This window comes from Anthonomus grandis, chromosome 7 (assembly GCF_022605725.1).
Source record: "Anthonomus grandis grandis chromosome 7, icAntGran1.3, whole genome shotgun sequence".
NCBI classification, from domain to species: Eukaryota; Metazoa; Arthropoda; class Insecta; order Coleoptera; family Curculionidae; genus Anthonomus; species Anthonomus grandis.
In genome coordinates, this window is record NC_065552.1 from 14083402 (window position 1) to 14100482 (window position 17081).

At 31.9% G+C, this 17081-nt stretch overlaps 1 protein-coding gene across 1 annotated transcript in view; it reads right to left on the reverse strand.

The window, feature by feature from the left end:
- Positions 1–5533: 5533 nt before the first annotated feature.
- LOC126738551 (neuronal acetylcholine receptor subunit alpha-10-like) overlaps positions 5534–17081 on the reverse strand; it is a 101945-nt gene continuing 90397 nt past the window's right edge. The window contains exons 6-9 of the mRNA XM_050443928.1: positions 15313–15447; positions 11102–11292; positions 10563–10704; positions 5534–10503 (exon numbers count right to left, since the gene is read on the reverse strand). Of these exons, the coding sequence (XP_050299885.1) occupies positions 10268–10503; positions 10563–10704; positions 11102–11292; positions 15313–15447 (704 nt within the window). The 3' untranslated portion in view covers positions 5534–10267. The remainder of the gene's footprint in view (positions 10504–10562; positions 10705–11101; positions 11293–15312; positions 15448–17081) is intronic.

Below are 17081 nucleotides of genomic sequence, written 5' to 3' on the forward strand. Positions count from 1 at the left end.
ACAATGTGATTCTGATATGCAAGCCCATAAATATTTTTTTTTTTTGGGTATTGTGTGTGTGTTTCACGAAGTATGTGGAGATTTACGCTGCTCCAATAACGGACATTCTGTCTATAAATATTACCATTCAAGAAAAAAGGACATTTATCACTGAAACAAATCTTCTTCATCTAAGAATGGCTGATATCCTATTCTCTCGGTCATTAATTCGCACAGTTTCATACGTCGATTAGGATCATCTTCTGTCAATTGATAAATCATTTGAATTTTATACGGATGAAATTTATGTTTTTTAAGTACCCTTTTCACAGTAGTAGAAGATATATCACACGTATCACCCACTGTTGTGTATCTCTTAACATAGCTGCTATAGTATCCACCTGTTTTCTGTTTTTTTTTTTTGGATAGCTGGGATGGCCTGGATTCTTCCCTACTGGCAACAATACTCATCTCGGCAAATTTCTGAATTCGCTCGCGAATATACTTTCGACATATTGGACGGTCAGGAAAGCGAATATTAAAAATTCTTTCAGTCTCATGTACATTACGATTTTCACAGTAAATGAAAATAATTTAAATTTTTGCATCAAGGGGATGTGGATCAGGGATTCTCGATTATATCAAGGCAGAAGAAAAATTACACTGAACGAAATAATAAAAATATTCTCTTCTTTCGGTCTTATTCGCTTTTAAAGGTGTTGGTAAACCAGACAAGTTTTTGTGTAGTACTTTTTGTACTTTTTGTTTAGTACTGTTGTGTACTTTTATGATAATAATGTGACATTGACAGTGACAAAAAATACAAACTTTACAAACAACAACACATCTACAAAAAAATTATACCTGAACAGGTGTAGTAAAGAAAATAACAATAAATAAAAATGTTAAAATTAAATTTTCAAAGGTTGCCATTTTGTAATGGGTAGAAGTAATGACTTAAGATTTTACGACCAAAAAGCATTCAATGGGAGCTTTCAAACGATGTATCGCATGACCCCTCTTTCTATTTAATTTTATTTTTCAAAATGGTATACCGCCGCCATTTTGAAGTTTTGCAAAATGAGCTAGAGACCAGAAAGTAGTATTTAGGTTGCTAATGATGTGTGCCAAATTTCAAATTTTTGCATAAACGCATTCAAAAGATAAGAGGGGGAGGGGGAACAATTATGAGCCGCACTGTATGTTATAAATCGGTGACAGCCTAAATATATTGGGTCTTGGAGTTGTGAGATCATGAGTTGTAAGATATAAACATATAGCGTATTACTAAATCTGGGACCTCAAACTCAAATTTAAAAAGTATTTTTTTTACTGCTAAATTTAACATTAATTTCATATTTTTGACAATAACTACCAGGAACATAAATACATTTTATTGTTATAAGTGAGGCGGGAGGGTAAACATGGCAGCGTTTTCTGCCTTTCTATTCTTTTATTTTTTATATCGTAAAAGTAAATTTTAAGAAACATGTATAATTTTAAAAGACATGTCAGTTGCAGGTATTAGCTACAATAATGCATATAATAAGTAAATAACACTTAATAATAATTAACAGATAATACAACACAACATTATAAATAAAATTAAAAGGGGGTAATAAAACTGCAAATTTTGCAAAGAGAATGATTAATGAAGACGCAATTTTACTACATTTTTATATTGATCACATTTAATACCTGCATAATAAGTACGTCGCTGCATCCAGAAAAGTTCTGTTTCTTTTGTTGAGAAACACTATTAAAGTATTTTACCTTTTCTTCCCATATAAAAATTATTCCTATACAAATTCCTATTAAGATCATTAAGGTAATAATTAGAATCCAACAAGTAGTATCAAAAGGCAAAACATACAGGTTTAGATAGTAAGGAAGCGGTGGAGCTATGTAAAATATTGCAAATGCAAAATAGGGATCTTGCGGGTACAAAATTTTAAAGATGTTGAGTCTTATGTAACCTATAGTACCTTAAAAGTAAAATTATATTTTTTTGCATATAATAATATATTTTTTATTGATCCTACCTAAGATATCGGATCTTCCTTTCAAAAGATCACTATAAGCACCACGTAAAAAATGTTTAGTAGGGTGTCTATATTTAAAACCCCAGTCATTTCTAAAGATCATGATGTGAGTCATATTCCAATAATCACAAATCTGTTGCATGACAAATAAGCTCATTTTTGATGCGGGGTCTGTTTCCTTATGTCTAAAAGTTGTAATTTTTTATAAATTCAAACTAAATGTAATTTTTACCTGTGAGTATACACATCATTAAAATATGGTTTAGTAAAAACATATGAAACCCTAAAGGGCATGTTTACAAAATTGCTTCTGTTTCTTGTTAATGTAAAAGAGCCAGTTAGATCTAAGCCTCCTTGAGAAGTCCAACTACCAAACAAGTTTTTTAAATATCCCTTGTAATATTTATTTGTTTTATACAGGGACGCCAAAGTCCATATTCTTGTAGCGGAGTTGTAATGAGGTATTATAAATACTCTGTTTACTGGAATATATAGATTATTTACATACAACTGAGATATATTTCCAAAAATAAGCCAAATTGATGGATAAAGTAAGATGTCATTTTCAATAACCTAGAAATAAAATTAGAAACAGTTATGCATATGAAATTATTCCAAAAAGTATTTTGAATAAACTATACGACAAATATCACCAAAATTATTAAATGTTCATTGATCAACCTTTTCTAACTCTTTATTCTATTTGCCCTCGGTAAAATCATGATTTGAGATAAGTTGATTTAAGATTAAAAAATTAGAGTAAATATTAATAGTATGCGCATATGCATCGTTATGAACCGTTTAATCTATGACTTACCTAACTCAAATAACTACCCCGACTAAATTTCTATTAGCCTAATTATATTATCTATATTTATAGTCTGCATGAAAAAATGGCAATCCTCTTTTTTCTTTAAAGAAGAGGAAACAACAGAATATATAATCATAAACAAAAGAAATAACCAGTAGTGTCACGTTATTGGAGAATACTTTGTGTAGTTTTTAGGGTAACTGCTCGAACTCCGCAATCATTCCCAAGGTGGAAATTTGTTACATGACCCAGGTTCCATCGCAGGAGTCTCATATATAAGCGCTGTCCATATTTCACTCAAACTAAAAGTGAATTTCGCAACTCTACAGGATGAATTAGCATCTCGGATTCTTTAGCTCTCCGCCTCATGGCAAAGCGAAAAACACATGCGCGGATAAAAAAGGGAATTTAACCAATAACTTAAGCAACCGGTTTTAAGAAACATTCGTTTAAACGACAGATTTTTGGGACCATGAAACCAATTGCAGTACTTTGTTTTGGGCTAGGCCACGAATCTTTGGAATATTACTGGGATTATTTCTCGTAAATAAGAAACCCTTGCCCCTAAAAGACTTCCTATCGTGGCTGAAGAAGCAAGCCAAGCCAAAGCAACCTGGGAATCTGATTGACATTAAAACATGAGACAACTCAAGAATCGAAAGTGACTGAGTTTCGAGTAATGCAAATCAGAATATGCCTGCCAAAAGATGAGTATAAACCTTGTCCGAGTAGTATGTAATTCTGTAATTGACTAAAGCTCGACTAACAACCTGCAAGGCCTCACAGAAGCCATGTAATTCTTTGCACAATGGTTTGTCAGCAAAGGCTCTTTTAGAGATAATTATGTTAAAGATAGCAGGAAGCTAAACTCTGAATCTATTCCATATATGAATAATTTTATTTGATAGAAGATCATCCCAACGAGCATTTGGCAACCTTAGCTGTTGCATGATAAGCCAAATTTTTTGGAAGTGTTAATTCAGTTATCCTTATCAAAGTTAGACGCTTAATAACTTCGTACTGAAAAACACCTGCTAACAAATTAGCAGGTGTGTAGCATAGCACACGAAATGCATGCATGCGCTTTGCGATAATTTGCCTTCAAGCACCACTCTATGAAGTTGTATTGCAATAATAATCGGTTCTCCATCATATCTGCATAGCCATATTCTTTTATTAGTTTCTATATTAAAACTAAAATTCACAAGGGTTATCGAACATGAACGATCAATAAATAAGTGATCAGAATAAGTTTAGCATTTGCAAAGCATCATCAGGCCACACCATAAATTGATTATGATGTAACGAGCCTGTATTATAAAATATAGGATCTCCTAGTTAATAGCTTAATCTTCTATTTAGGAAAATAAGTGTGTTAAGGATGGCGAGGTCCCAAATAGCCAAAAAGAAAAGTTACAGAGTTCGTAAAAAATTCATATAAATTTTCTTAACAATAGGTAACTTTAAAGATATTTCTGTACTTACCTGATGATAAAACTTTTCAAAATTGCAATCTAAATGGGCAACGATAATAAAATTAAAAATCCGTTTAATTCTTCCTTTTTGTAGTAATTCTAAATTATTTTCAACACTATTACCTCCGAAAAAAAAAAGATTTTTCGCTAGTTTACTGTAAAGCTGGAACTTAGAATCTAAAAAAAAATTAAGTATATTGTGTTTTATAGCAGCTGCGAAAATGTTTTACCATGATCCCAACACATGTTTTCTAAAATTGCATATGGGAGCTTTGGATCTATAACCTTTGAGGTCATAAAATTTACAATCAAGTTAGACATTTCAGCCTTTTCTGACATTTGCTTAGATAAATTGACTTTTATAAGAACTTGAAATGTCAGGAATACAAAAACCATTTTATACGGTTTAATGGACATTGTTAAAGTGGTTTTATTCGTTTCTTACAAGAAGATTCGGCTGCTTCAATTATGAATTATATTTAATGAAGTAAATACTGGTTCTTTTTGTAAACAATAATTACGCTCTAAAACGCTTTAAATATATAAACAGATAATAAGCATTGTTTTAGAATTTCTTAGTAAATATTACTTATTTTTTGAATAAATCCTTAAAAAATGTTAATTTAGGTAAACTGTTATAGTGACTTGATATTTCAGTTGACAAATTTAATTTGAAGCCGTACCTATAAAAGGAAAAAAAATCCCTATAATGTATTATATATGTGGAGGTTAGGTTGAGATATATAGGCTTCAGATCACAGTATTTTAATAAGCACAGGGAATTATAAAAAAAGCAATACACTTGCTTGAAAAGTATCAACTACATCTTACGCTTCGGATGTTCTGGAGCTGGTCAGAAATTATCACTTACGTACAACTACAATACACTGGACTAGGCGGATATAAGACAATTGAGTAGAGGTTAAGAATAGGGATAGATGAAATAGTAGTTTACCATTTATAAATATATATACAGTATATATATGTTTGGTTCATCGACGTATATAAAAAAGATGGTGATAGGTGAGATCATTTTGAACATATTTAACCCTATATAGTTTTATACCAAGTATTATAGTTTTCGAGATATCTAAAGGATTATCATACTAAAGACAATTCATTAGATACTAAAGGATTATCATATAATAAAAAAATAGGCTTTCTTCTTTGGGCTGCATTTCTATATTTGTACATTAAATAAAAGTCTAAATTAAAAAGTTCAGCCATTTCTAACCTTAACATTACTAACTTGTGTGTTATAATTTTAATATATATTTTAAATTATTGATTTTCTTTTACTATACATTGAACACAATTGTAGTAGATGAATTTAAGAACGATATGTTTTATAACAAAAATAACCGAATTTGTATGGAAGGAATACAAAAAAATCATGCAAATATTTAATCGAAATAAACTCAAATCGATGTACAGTTTAGAAGAAGTTTATTTTGGCAATCCTGAACTCATTGGCATTGGCGAATGAATGTTTCAAAGCTCAATAAAAAGTAGAGCAGAAATACATAACCTGACTACTAGCTAGAAATTGAGTCTTGATGAAACCTTAGAAGAACATTTAAAGGCTAGAATTAGCATTGCCGTAGAACTATGGGCCGTTTGATTGCTTGCAACATCTCTGATGCAATAATGCCAAATGTTTATGTAGAAATGGCAAAAAACACACTTTATAGTATCATAAAAATTTGTCACTTATTTTGACAGGCGCAAACCAATACTATTCCTCATTATTAAAATATGAAGCATTTTTTTAAATAAAATATGATTTATAAATTTTCATAAATAAGATATTCTATAAAGAAGTCAATATTCAAAGTATTGAATGTAGATAACGTATATTAGTGTACGTGCACACAGGACGCGATTAAGCGATAAGCGATGCTATGCGATGCGGTGCGATTAATACAAACCTCTAAAATCAAAAGCAAGCGTTCAAACAGCGCGCTTGTTGCTGCTTTAAGATGCGATGCGATGCAACGCGATCTCGCGCGTCTGTTTGATTTTCAAGCAAGTTTGATTTTAATCGCTTGGGTCCTCGCGCTGCTAGTTATTGTCTAGTTATATTTGTCCGTATTTCGTGTAGTATGGATGCAAAAAAATTAATAAATGCAGTCCGAGTGCGTCTTCCACTATGGGATCAACAAAACAAAGGCTATCGAGATCGGGACAAAGTTGACAAATTATGGCAGGAGGTAGCTGCAGAACTAAACGTTTCAAGTAAGTTAAACATGGTGCTTACATACTAGTTTATTTTGATATTTAAAAAAAACTTTTTTTAATTTACGAGAAATATAATAACAATTATATTAGTGGTTTACTAAATACGATTTCAAAATATCTCTTAATTCATATGCTTGTTTTGATGCTCTGTTGTTTACAGGTGAGGCAGGCTGGCTGATCATGTCACTGCAAGTTTGTTCGTGATTGTTTATATCATAATCATGGATTCCTTTTCGGTATATTATAATATTGTGTAGCAAACAAGCGCATTTAATTATGATTTCTGCTACGGAAGGGTCGGTCTCTATTGCTTTCGTTAATATTCTCCATCTATCCACTAGAATACCAAATGCACATTCCACACACCTTCGAGCTCTGCATAGCCTAGGGTTGAAATTCTCATTTTCATCTGTGAGTTGCCTTCGAGGAAATGGTCGTATTAGGAAATGTGTCAAGGGATATGCTTCATCTCCAATCAAATAGTACGGGAGTTCTATGTCTGAATCAGGTAATGTTGTTGTCTTGAGTAAATTAAACTCTTCATTTTTTAACAAAGCATATGTTTGTGACGACTGAAAGATTTCTCCATCGCTTTGTTTTCCATATGCACCCACTTCTATGGTCAGAAATTTGTAGTTGGCGTCAGCCACAGCTTGTAAAACGATGGAAAAATATTGTTTATAATTGTAAAACATTGTTCCTGAATTCGCCGGGCGTTTAATTCGTACATGTTTACCATCAATTGAGCCGACGCAATGAGGCAAGTTCCATTTATTCCAATAGTCAGAGGCGGAACGACTAAAAATTTCTTTCGTCGGGACCGGCAAATATATAGCAACATAAACTTTCCATATTGCTTCGCATGTTTGTTTAACTATCTTTGCACAGTTGAAACGCCAAGGTGAAAAGAGAATGCTAGGGTTCTATAAGAGGCACCTATCGCCAGATAGGTTAGTTATGGTTATAATTAGTGTGTTATTATCACTAAAGGCCAGTTCCACAATCATGGTATAAGTTTATTTTTAGAATAATTGCTAAAATTACAATTGTCTCAACAATCGTTGTCATAGTAATTACTCTAGGAAAAAAGTTATACCATGTTTGTAGAACTGGCCCTTAGTGAATTATCTGTAGTGATATGTTAAGAGATATGTCAACATTCTACTGTTAATTTTTAACTAATAATTGATTCATAAAAACAAGATTAGTTTTTGAAAACATACAATTTTATTATTTTTTTTTTAGAAAAAGCTGCTAAAAAAAGATGGAAATCTTTACGAGATATCTTTAGAAATGAGCTGAAGAAGTTGCCGAAACCTAAATTTGGAGACGAAACTCCTTTAATCTTTAGTTAAGTGGACTTACTTTAAGATTTTATGGTTCCTTAAGGATCAAATGACTCCGAGACAGCTAACTGGCAACTTACCCACTGACGATAACGCAAGCCAACTAAATGAAGATGTATCCAATGATCATTTATTTCCTGATGACATCGACGATGAGACATCTGGTACTCCGGATGAAAGAATTGAATCAGAACAACTATTATCTGATCACAACAACCAAACTATTGCAACTACTAGCTCAGATAAAAATGTACGTCAAGAGCCAACTGACTGTGGGCATCCGCCAAAACGGCCTGCAAAAAGAGCAGCTAAAAGAAAAGAAGACTTTGATATTGAAGAATTTTTGAAATTAGAGCAACAAAAAATTGACGTTCTTAAAGCAAATAATTCCGTTTTATCGACACAATCTTAGATTACTCAGGATGATGACTATCACTTTCTTATGAGTTTCCATACACCGCTAAAAAAAATGCTTTTTGAAACAAAGATGTGGTTTCGTCTCAAGATGCAGGAACTCCTTTATCAAGCCACAGTGAACGAGCACCATGTTGAAAATATAAGTTTTGCCAATAATATGGCAACTCATCAGCCTCAAATGACACACACTTTTGTGGCAACACCATTGGCTTCACCCGCTTATTCCACAGAAACAAATAGTTCTTACACAATTCTCCGCTGAAGAAAAAAGACATATTTTATACGTTTACATTTCCATTTGTTACAGTTATTTTTCTAAAATAACTGTAACGAATTTGAAATAAAATATTTAAGTACTCACATATATCTAAGCATTTTTTTCTTACCTTAACGTTACGGCAAGGCGTTCTTTAACGCTGATTGGAACCCTCCAGTTTGTTGTCACTTTTTCCACTAATGGTGTTATACCAGTTTCAATAAGTATGAATGTTTCCAAAGACATTCGGAAATATTCTCGAAATTTGTCAGGATATAGGGTTAATTCGGAGAACAAATGATAAAATTCTCCGTAGGTTAATTGTTCACGATAAATTTCATGTACCCATTTCTTTTTTTGACTTTTCATTTTTTTATATACATATATCGTAAAAATAAATTTTCTAATAATAATAATTCCATGGTAGCTGGAACTGACGCAGGCAGAGGTTTGAAAGTTACTACGCTTTTGTTTATCGCTTTCTATTAAAACACAACCAAAATATAGCAAGTAATCAAAAGCATAGCATCGCATAGCGTCGTATCTCATAGCAAAGCTAATCGCTTAATCGCGTCCTGTGTGCACGTACACTTATTATACACACACACACACACGATTAGATACAACTAATCTCCATGGATACAACTAATCTTTACCAGTGACGTCGTCAAAAGATATTTACATGATAAATATCTATTATTAATAGATTATGCTTTAAATTATAAAAAATATTACCGTTTATGAACACTTTATGCGTTTTTTTAACGTACTTCATTAGAGTAAAGGTACTTATCCAATAAAACGCATTTTGATGAAAATTAAATATTTTATAATTATTGTAGATTTCTTAATAAGTTTTTATTATACTACGTTTATAACGATGGTTGGCTCATGATATGATGTTATCACAATATGGGAATTTACTTGTGAAAAGATCGGCCTAAATCGCCTTTTTCCCACGGTGCGGCACAAACAGCACAAGTTTTTACTGTCGTAACAGTTTACAAAAACACTCAAATGCGTCTTTTTTCAACCAAAAACTAAAGAAAAAACAGAACTGCACAAATGCCAAAAGTAAACACAAAACCGTTTGTCAAGATGACATTTCGCAAGATGACCTCAGCATTTGCCTGAGGTGTTGCCATTTCAAACTTTTTAGAAGCGGTTTTAGGAATAAGAATGTTAATAATTTTTTTTTGCTTTAAAGATGTTATTTTTGCGCTTAGAATAACATATATCTATTTCTACTTTTTATTTCTAATCCAAAATGTAACATCAATAAGTTAAATTAACATTATTGTATGTGTTAATATATAGCTTAAACTTTCCTCTTTTGAAAATGCCTGTAAACTTGACAACAGAGAACCGATGAATATCTTTGTAAACAAAACACCCCCTTGCTCCTGTGCACATGTTGAACTCAAACAAAGTTCTTGTTTACTAATTCTAGCCTTTTAATGTTCTAAAGATGAAACAAAAATATATTGAAGAAGAATATGTGATGAACTATAATATATAATTTTTCAGATTGTGTCATCATAATATAGGCCTCTCATATTATATTTCAGTATATGCATTTTATAAATTATTTAATCGACAAAAGGGTAAAAAGTTACTAATCCTCGATCCTAGAAACATAGCTAATTGTTTATTGTTGCATCATTTTCTAGACATAAATATTTTTAATTTTTAACTTTCACAAGTTACTTAGTGTTACCCTCAGTAGTATCTTCGGGACTTCTACACAAAATAATAGTGGATGTAATGATGGTAATAATAAAAAATGCTCCCAAAAGAAGTCGATCTAATACTATAGAAATTTGTTTCCATTCGAACTGTATCAGCTCCTTTCTTTCTTGTTCGATATTGCGTTTTTCAGTTTTATCGATAGTTTTATGAACTGTGTAGAGTACTGTTAGAATTTGTCTCTTAAAAAGATCTATAAAAAATGTTTAAAAAAGTATATATATAAGACGTAAAAGAACCACATTCGCTTACCTAATTCTTCTGCTCTCGTTGCGGCTGGGAATCTTGGAGATCTCTGTATTCGTTGTTGCCTACCACAACGGTCTTCTGGGATCGAAATCTCTGGCCATGGATACTGTGCATCTAGCCGAGTCCCTGTTCTGGGGTTAATTTCCTGGGAAAAATGGAAAATATTTAAATCGTTAGGTCGTCGAGGTCTTATATGTTTTCAGAGAAATAATTTCCTATTAAGGCGTTTTTCTGTAATAAATTTTTTATGATTTCATATGTTTTGTTAGTTCTATTAGATGCTATCCTCATAATATTTTTATCACAACTCGGTCGGCATATATATCTACAAGCTAGTATAAGTCTAATCCAGCAATCTTCTAGCACCGATTCCGATCACACCACACTCTTCTAGCATTCATTTCTGTCATGCTACTTTATTCTAGCACACTATATTCTCTCATACCATACTATTCTGGTAAATTTTTCTATAACCTTTTTCTATAAAAATTTCACACAACTCCGGATCTGATTTTTTTCTTAATATGTGTGTTAAAAATTACCTGTATCTTTGGTTTCTTGTAATTTCCTTCAATTTTGATGAAAACCAAAGGAGCTAGCCGTTTTAAAATAATATTTCTAATAATATCCGGAACTGGCTGACCTCTGACCCCTCGGTGATAAATATTAAGGGTAACTACTGACAGGGCTGATGCAAAAGACACCAAACATATGCTAGCGCCGTAGTACATACCTATAAAAAGATATTGTAATAAGAAAAGCAATCGAAGTTTAAATATGGATAGCTAAAAGCTGGTCAAAACATGTTTATACTTGGATTTTTTGCCACAAATTTAGGTAATATCCTTTTTTTGTAATATTATTAAAAATTAATAACAATTATCAAAAAAAATAGAATTTATAACCGTCAGATAATAAAATATGGGTGTTTTTTTCAAAAATATTTCCCAGTATTTCCATTCATAAATCACAAGAAAGTTCTTAGAAAGACCATGCTTCAAATTTTAGGGCACGTGCCAAACTTTCTATTGCTGAAAACTTTGCTCTTAGCTTTAGTCTATGGGAACCTGCTACTGTCAATATAATTAATTCTGTACAATACTGTAGAATATAAGTAGACGTGTGTAAATTAGGTGTATTAATTAATTATTATATATACTTATTTATGGTCTTATCTATGTTCTGCAGGCAACGATTTTTGAGTCTCACAATGGAAGTTGTCAAATCAACACCCAACATATGCAATTTTTTTTTTCAATATATATTCCGTAATTTGTTTGTTCTTCCGAATAATATAACAATATAGTAAAATTCCGTATTTGATGCCTGGATATTTTTAATCTGATTGGCTAACCAACCTAGCATTGAATGGCTGATTAAGGTTCCCAACGTCATCATACGGTGCAGCATTTATTTATTGTTTTACGTGTTTGCCTAACTTGCATTTTTATTAGGCTCGCGAATTTATTGATTCTTTCCAAATCATGATTCAAGGCAATGTTGATCGTTTTTTTCGACATTAACGGTATCGTGATGACTGAATGGGTTCCAGAGGGTCAGACTGTCAACCAGACTTAGTATTTGTCAGTTTTGGCAATACTGCGAGAACGAGTTCGTAAGAAACGGCCCGAGTTGTGGAAAAACAACTCGTGGATTTTGCACCAGGACAACGCACCTGCCCATAACGCGCTATCTGTGAAGCAGTATTTGGCCGGTAAGCGCACTCCAGTGCTCGAACACGCGCCGTATTCGCCATTTGGCCCCGTGCGACTATTTTTTGTTTCCGAAGATAAAATCTGCTTTGAAAGGGACCCGATTTGAGTCGATGGAAGCGGTAAAGCAAAAAACGACAGAGCTCCTAAAGGCCCTCACCAAAGAAGACTTCCAGCATTTCTTCGATCAATGGAAAAAACGTATGGAAAGATGTGTGGCGAGGGGAGGGGAGTATATTGAAGGGGAGCATTCGAATGTATAATAATTTTTATAATAAAACACTTTTTCGTAACCAGTCTCGTTATTTAATTGTCAGACCTCGTATATCAAGATTTTATGCCACATATTGTTATCAAAGAAGCATTGGACAAGATTTTAAATTTGAAATTAGCGAAACTACTACAAGTCATTGGATCCATAAAATTACTGAAATTATTGACACCTACCACCTTGCTGACCGATTCATTAATTTTCAAATATAAGAGATTAGAGAAATTAATAAATTAACATTTATAAAGAGCTCCAAATTTTTCCCTGATGTTCTAGCTCCTATTGATTGCACACATGTTGCCATATTAAAACCAAAAGTGGATGAACACAACAAGTTGTTGTGATTTTCCATGAATTCAATTATTATTTCCCAATGGGTAGTGGTGGTTTTAAACGACATTTTTTTTATTTTAAAGAAATGATATAGACATATATGTAAATGAAAAAACACGGAGGCGAAAAAAAATTAACAAAATAAATGAAAATTCTTAATATTTATCAATAGAAAAGACAATTGACGTTTCCATCTGTCAAATATTAGGGAAAATAACAAATATATAGCAAGAAACCTAAATCAAATCGAATAAAACGGGTTTAGCCGACGACTATTCGTCACGACTGACTCGCGATCGAATTCGAAGTCGTGATCGTATCGAGATCGAGTCGTGATTTTAGAATCCCAGGCCAGGTATATTTATTAAGTTTCTGGTGGGGGCCCGTTCATTCTACTATGTCGGTGTTTTGAGGTTATAAACGACCAGCCATCTGTTTGACAGCTGACACAAGCTAGCAGTGATTTACAGAATACAGTACTGTCGCGTCATAACGTAAACGTAATTAGAACATAATATTAAAGTCTAAAGACATAACACGCTTTCCCTTTTTTTACCAACAAAAATAAAACAAATTCTATGGTTAACATGTTTTTCACTTAATAAAAGAAATAAACCGTACATAAGATATATAGTAAAAATTTAAACCTCACTACTGTTATCATCTACATCTACATCTAGCTCAAAGTCATTTAAATAAGAAGGGAGTGTTAAATCTCTTTTTGGTCGAGAAGTGTCATCAGCCAAGCACTTTGCAGCACAGACTTCTTCTCTTCTGCTACTAGCTGAAGGCTCTATAGACATTTCACTTATTAACATTATTATATGTATTGATATATAGCTGAAAATTTCCTCTTTTCAATATGCGTGTAAACTTGACAACAGAGAATCGGTGAATACGTTTATAAACAAAACATTCTCTTTGCCCCTGTGCATATATGAACTCAAACAAAGTTTACTAATTCTAGCCTTTCAATGTTCTAAGTATTAGAATAACGCTTTAATTTTCATTATGCTTTACACAGTATAATAAACATTTTGGTATGACCATTCGATCTAGGTTGTACACTAATTTGTGTAAAGCCTGTATTAGAAAATTATTTTATAAATGTCTGAACTTTCGTGTAATATTTAGGGAAATTTTATTGCAAATAATGCAGTTACTCACAAAAAAGTCAAATACTCCTTAACGTCGTGCGTGCCCGTTGCCATATTTCTTTTTCTTTCTTTCTATAAAGAAGGTAGCATCAATCCTAAGATCTTAAATTCGAGTGATATATAGTTGGAAATAATTTTCGTTGCAATGATAGTATGTATAATGCAGTGTAAGCTAGTCCATTTTAAGATTTTTACATTTAAATTTTAAAAATTTATTGCATATTATATAAAAAAATTGTGAATTTTTTTGTTTATTAAAAGTAAAAAATAAATTATTTTTATTGACTCATAATGTAGAACGATGATGAGTCATTAATAGGACAGGACCTTATTATTTTGAATATCTACTTTTTGAAACCAAAAATGGTGCCTACTAAGGTAGAAAAAGCTAAAATATTTTTTGGAAATTAGTGTTGCGAATCAAAAGAATCGCAAACGAAATATTACGAATCCCATAAGAACTCAAGTTATGGAGTGGCTATTTTAGCGGATGTTAGTATAAATATTATGTTAAATAGACGTCAATTAGCTTTAACTAGCTGTCGACCTAATATTCAAAGAACTTTAGAAGTACATCTGCTCAGCTTATCATAACTCAGCTCAATTTTATTTAAATTTCGCATGCAGGTTATTGTAGTAAATTGGCAATTAGTGATGAAGTTAATTAAAAAAAAATGCCAGTGGCGTAACATACGGAGGGATTTGGGAAATGGAAAATCTAACAGTTGACTTCTTATAAAAAAATATTTTATCACCTTGTAGAATTGAGACAAAAAAGGACCAAGTCCCTCCGTATGTTACGCCACTGGCTATTTTTTTAAAAATTGGCTTCATCAGTTATTGATAATTCACTACAATAACCTGCATGCGAAATTTAATTAAAATTGCGCTGGTAGTTTAAAAGTTGTGATGAATAAACAATTAATTATTCTTAACGATTTGGTTTATTACTTACTTTTCTGTAGCATGTCGAGGATCCAAATTAGAAACGAGTAGATATGAAATATATACGAGTATTTAGCAATATTAAATAGATTGTAGGTTATATGTTTGAAAGCTTAAAACAGGTACGTTGGTGACCTCCGGTAGCCTTTGCCTCACCGGGAGCCCTATTTTTATAGGGATGTACTTGGGTTTCCGTATGTAATTCTAAACTTACTTTCAAGTCAATACAAAAGTATTTCTTTTTCCTTATTATTTAAAATTGGAAAACGGCTGGAGAAGCCATTGATTGGATAAGTCTATATTTTATTATAAATAAATATAAATCAAAAACTTACTTATTAACGGAGTTTTTTCGGTAGGTGGTAAGGTCTCTCTAATCGTCATCAAGAAGACAGTCATAGAAAGTAAAGCGCTGATTCCCAACGTAACTTTTTCTCCAGATTCTGATGGAACATAAAATACTAAGAGAGCTAAAAAATAATTTGTAATAAAAATAATATATAACACTACTTATTCGTGGATTTCAATACTTGTATGTTTTAGATATTTTGTTTTTATGTTTTTAAACAACGTAAATAATTATATTATACTCCGCCTTTTGAACGTAGTTTTGGAGCTCGCAGGTCAGCTCAGTTCTGAATAAATTATCATCATCAGAGTATAGGTTTACAAATGCTATAGTCTCGAGCTCACGCGGTTTGTGGCAAACAATAAAAACGAAACCACCCATGATTATATTCACTTAACTCGTGGTTCTTTTTTGTCCTTTTTGTCTGCTTTCATTTATTTTCCCTAACCCCATTTCTTTAATCAAGATTTCTATTCAGCTGCTCTTTATTTTGTTTATTTGATGGCTGATATTGACCCTGCAATTGGTACATGATAAAATTTCATAATTTTTTGAAATTTGAGAGTTTTTACGGAAATTTTAACCACTTATTAAAAAAAAATAGTAAGGTCGTAATCTAGAAATATAATTAAATCTAAACAAATACCGTGCCGTGTACGGTGCCCGTTTGGTTTTACCTGAACCGAAAATTTGGTAATTTTGCAATTTTTAGAATCGCTTATTAAAATTTTTTGATACTTTGCACGAGGGTTTGCCAGATTGGTCTCTTCAAAAAGTTATCTTACATTTTTTCTGTAAAATGTACAGGGAAGCCAATAATTGACGCCCTTAAAATTTACATGGGATTTCCTATGTTCCGTTCGGCGACGCACCACCCGGTATATGCATAATTCAAATTAAAAAATACTTTATTTACCGTGGGAGGTGCAGATACTCAAAATTTAGTGTTTTAAATTTAATAAAATTATTACTTGGAGCCACCAGACACACTTAGACTAGACATACTTAGACATATTTCACAGGCTCAATTCATACCCCAACTAATTGCTCATTAAGCAACATGGTTTTAATATACAACGAGAACTTTTGCTCCTTAAAAGTCTTCACCTCTCTTGGCAAGTTATTCCAAAACCTGGTTGCAATGTACTCAAATGATTTTTGACAATTAGCTGATCTATGCCATGGTACTCTAAAACTATCAATGTGTCGTGTATTATAATATGATAAAATCTATTAAATAAATCCTTTAAATACACTGGCTGACCTTTTTTAAGAATTCTATAAATAAAATTAAATATATGACTCTTTCTCCTATTTTCCATGTTTAAAATCGAATTATTTTTTAAATAAGGAGTAATGTGAGACCTATATGAAGTATTATAAGCAAACCTCATACAAGAGTTTTGTAATTTTTGGATTTTATGATACAACATTCCTGTGAGTGATTCACTATAAACAATATCTCTATAATTAACCAATGACAATACAAGACTTTTGCATAAGCTATATTTTACTTTAGATGATAATAAGTTTTTAAATTTATTTAAACTCATGTAACCGCATGTAAGCAATCAAAAGCAGTTTAGCAGCAATATGTGACTCAAATGATAAAAATGAGTGTAAAATTAGGCCAAGATTTTTTGATTCTTTAACAATAGGCAACACATCATTTTGAATTTGAATTTTAATATTATTTTTAATATGATTATAATTAATATTATTATTACCAAACAGCAATATGCAAGATTTTGTGAG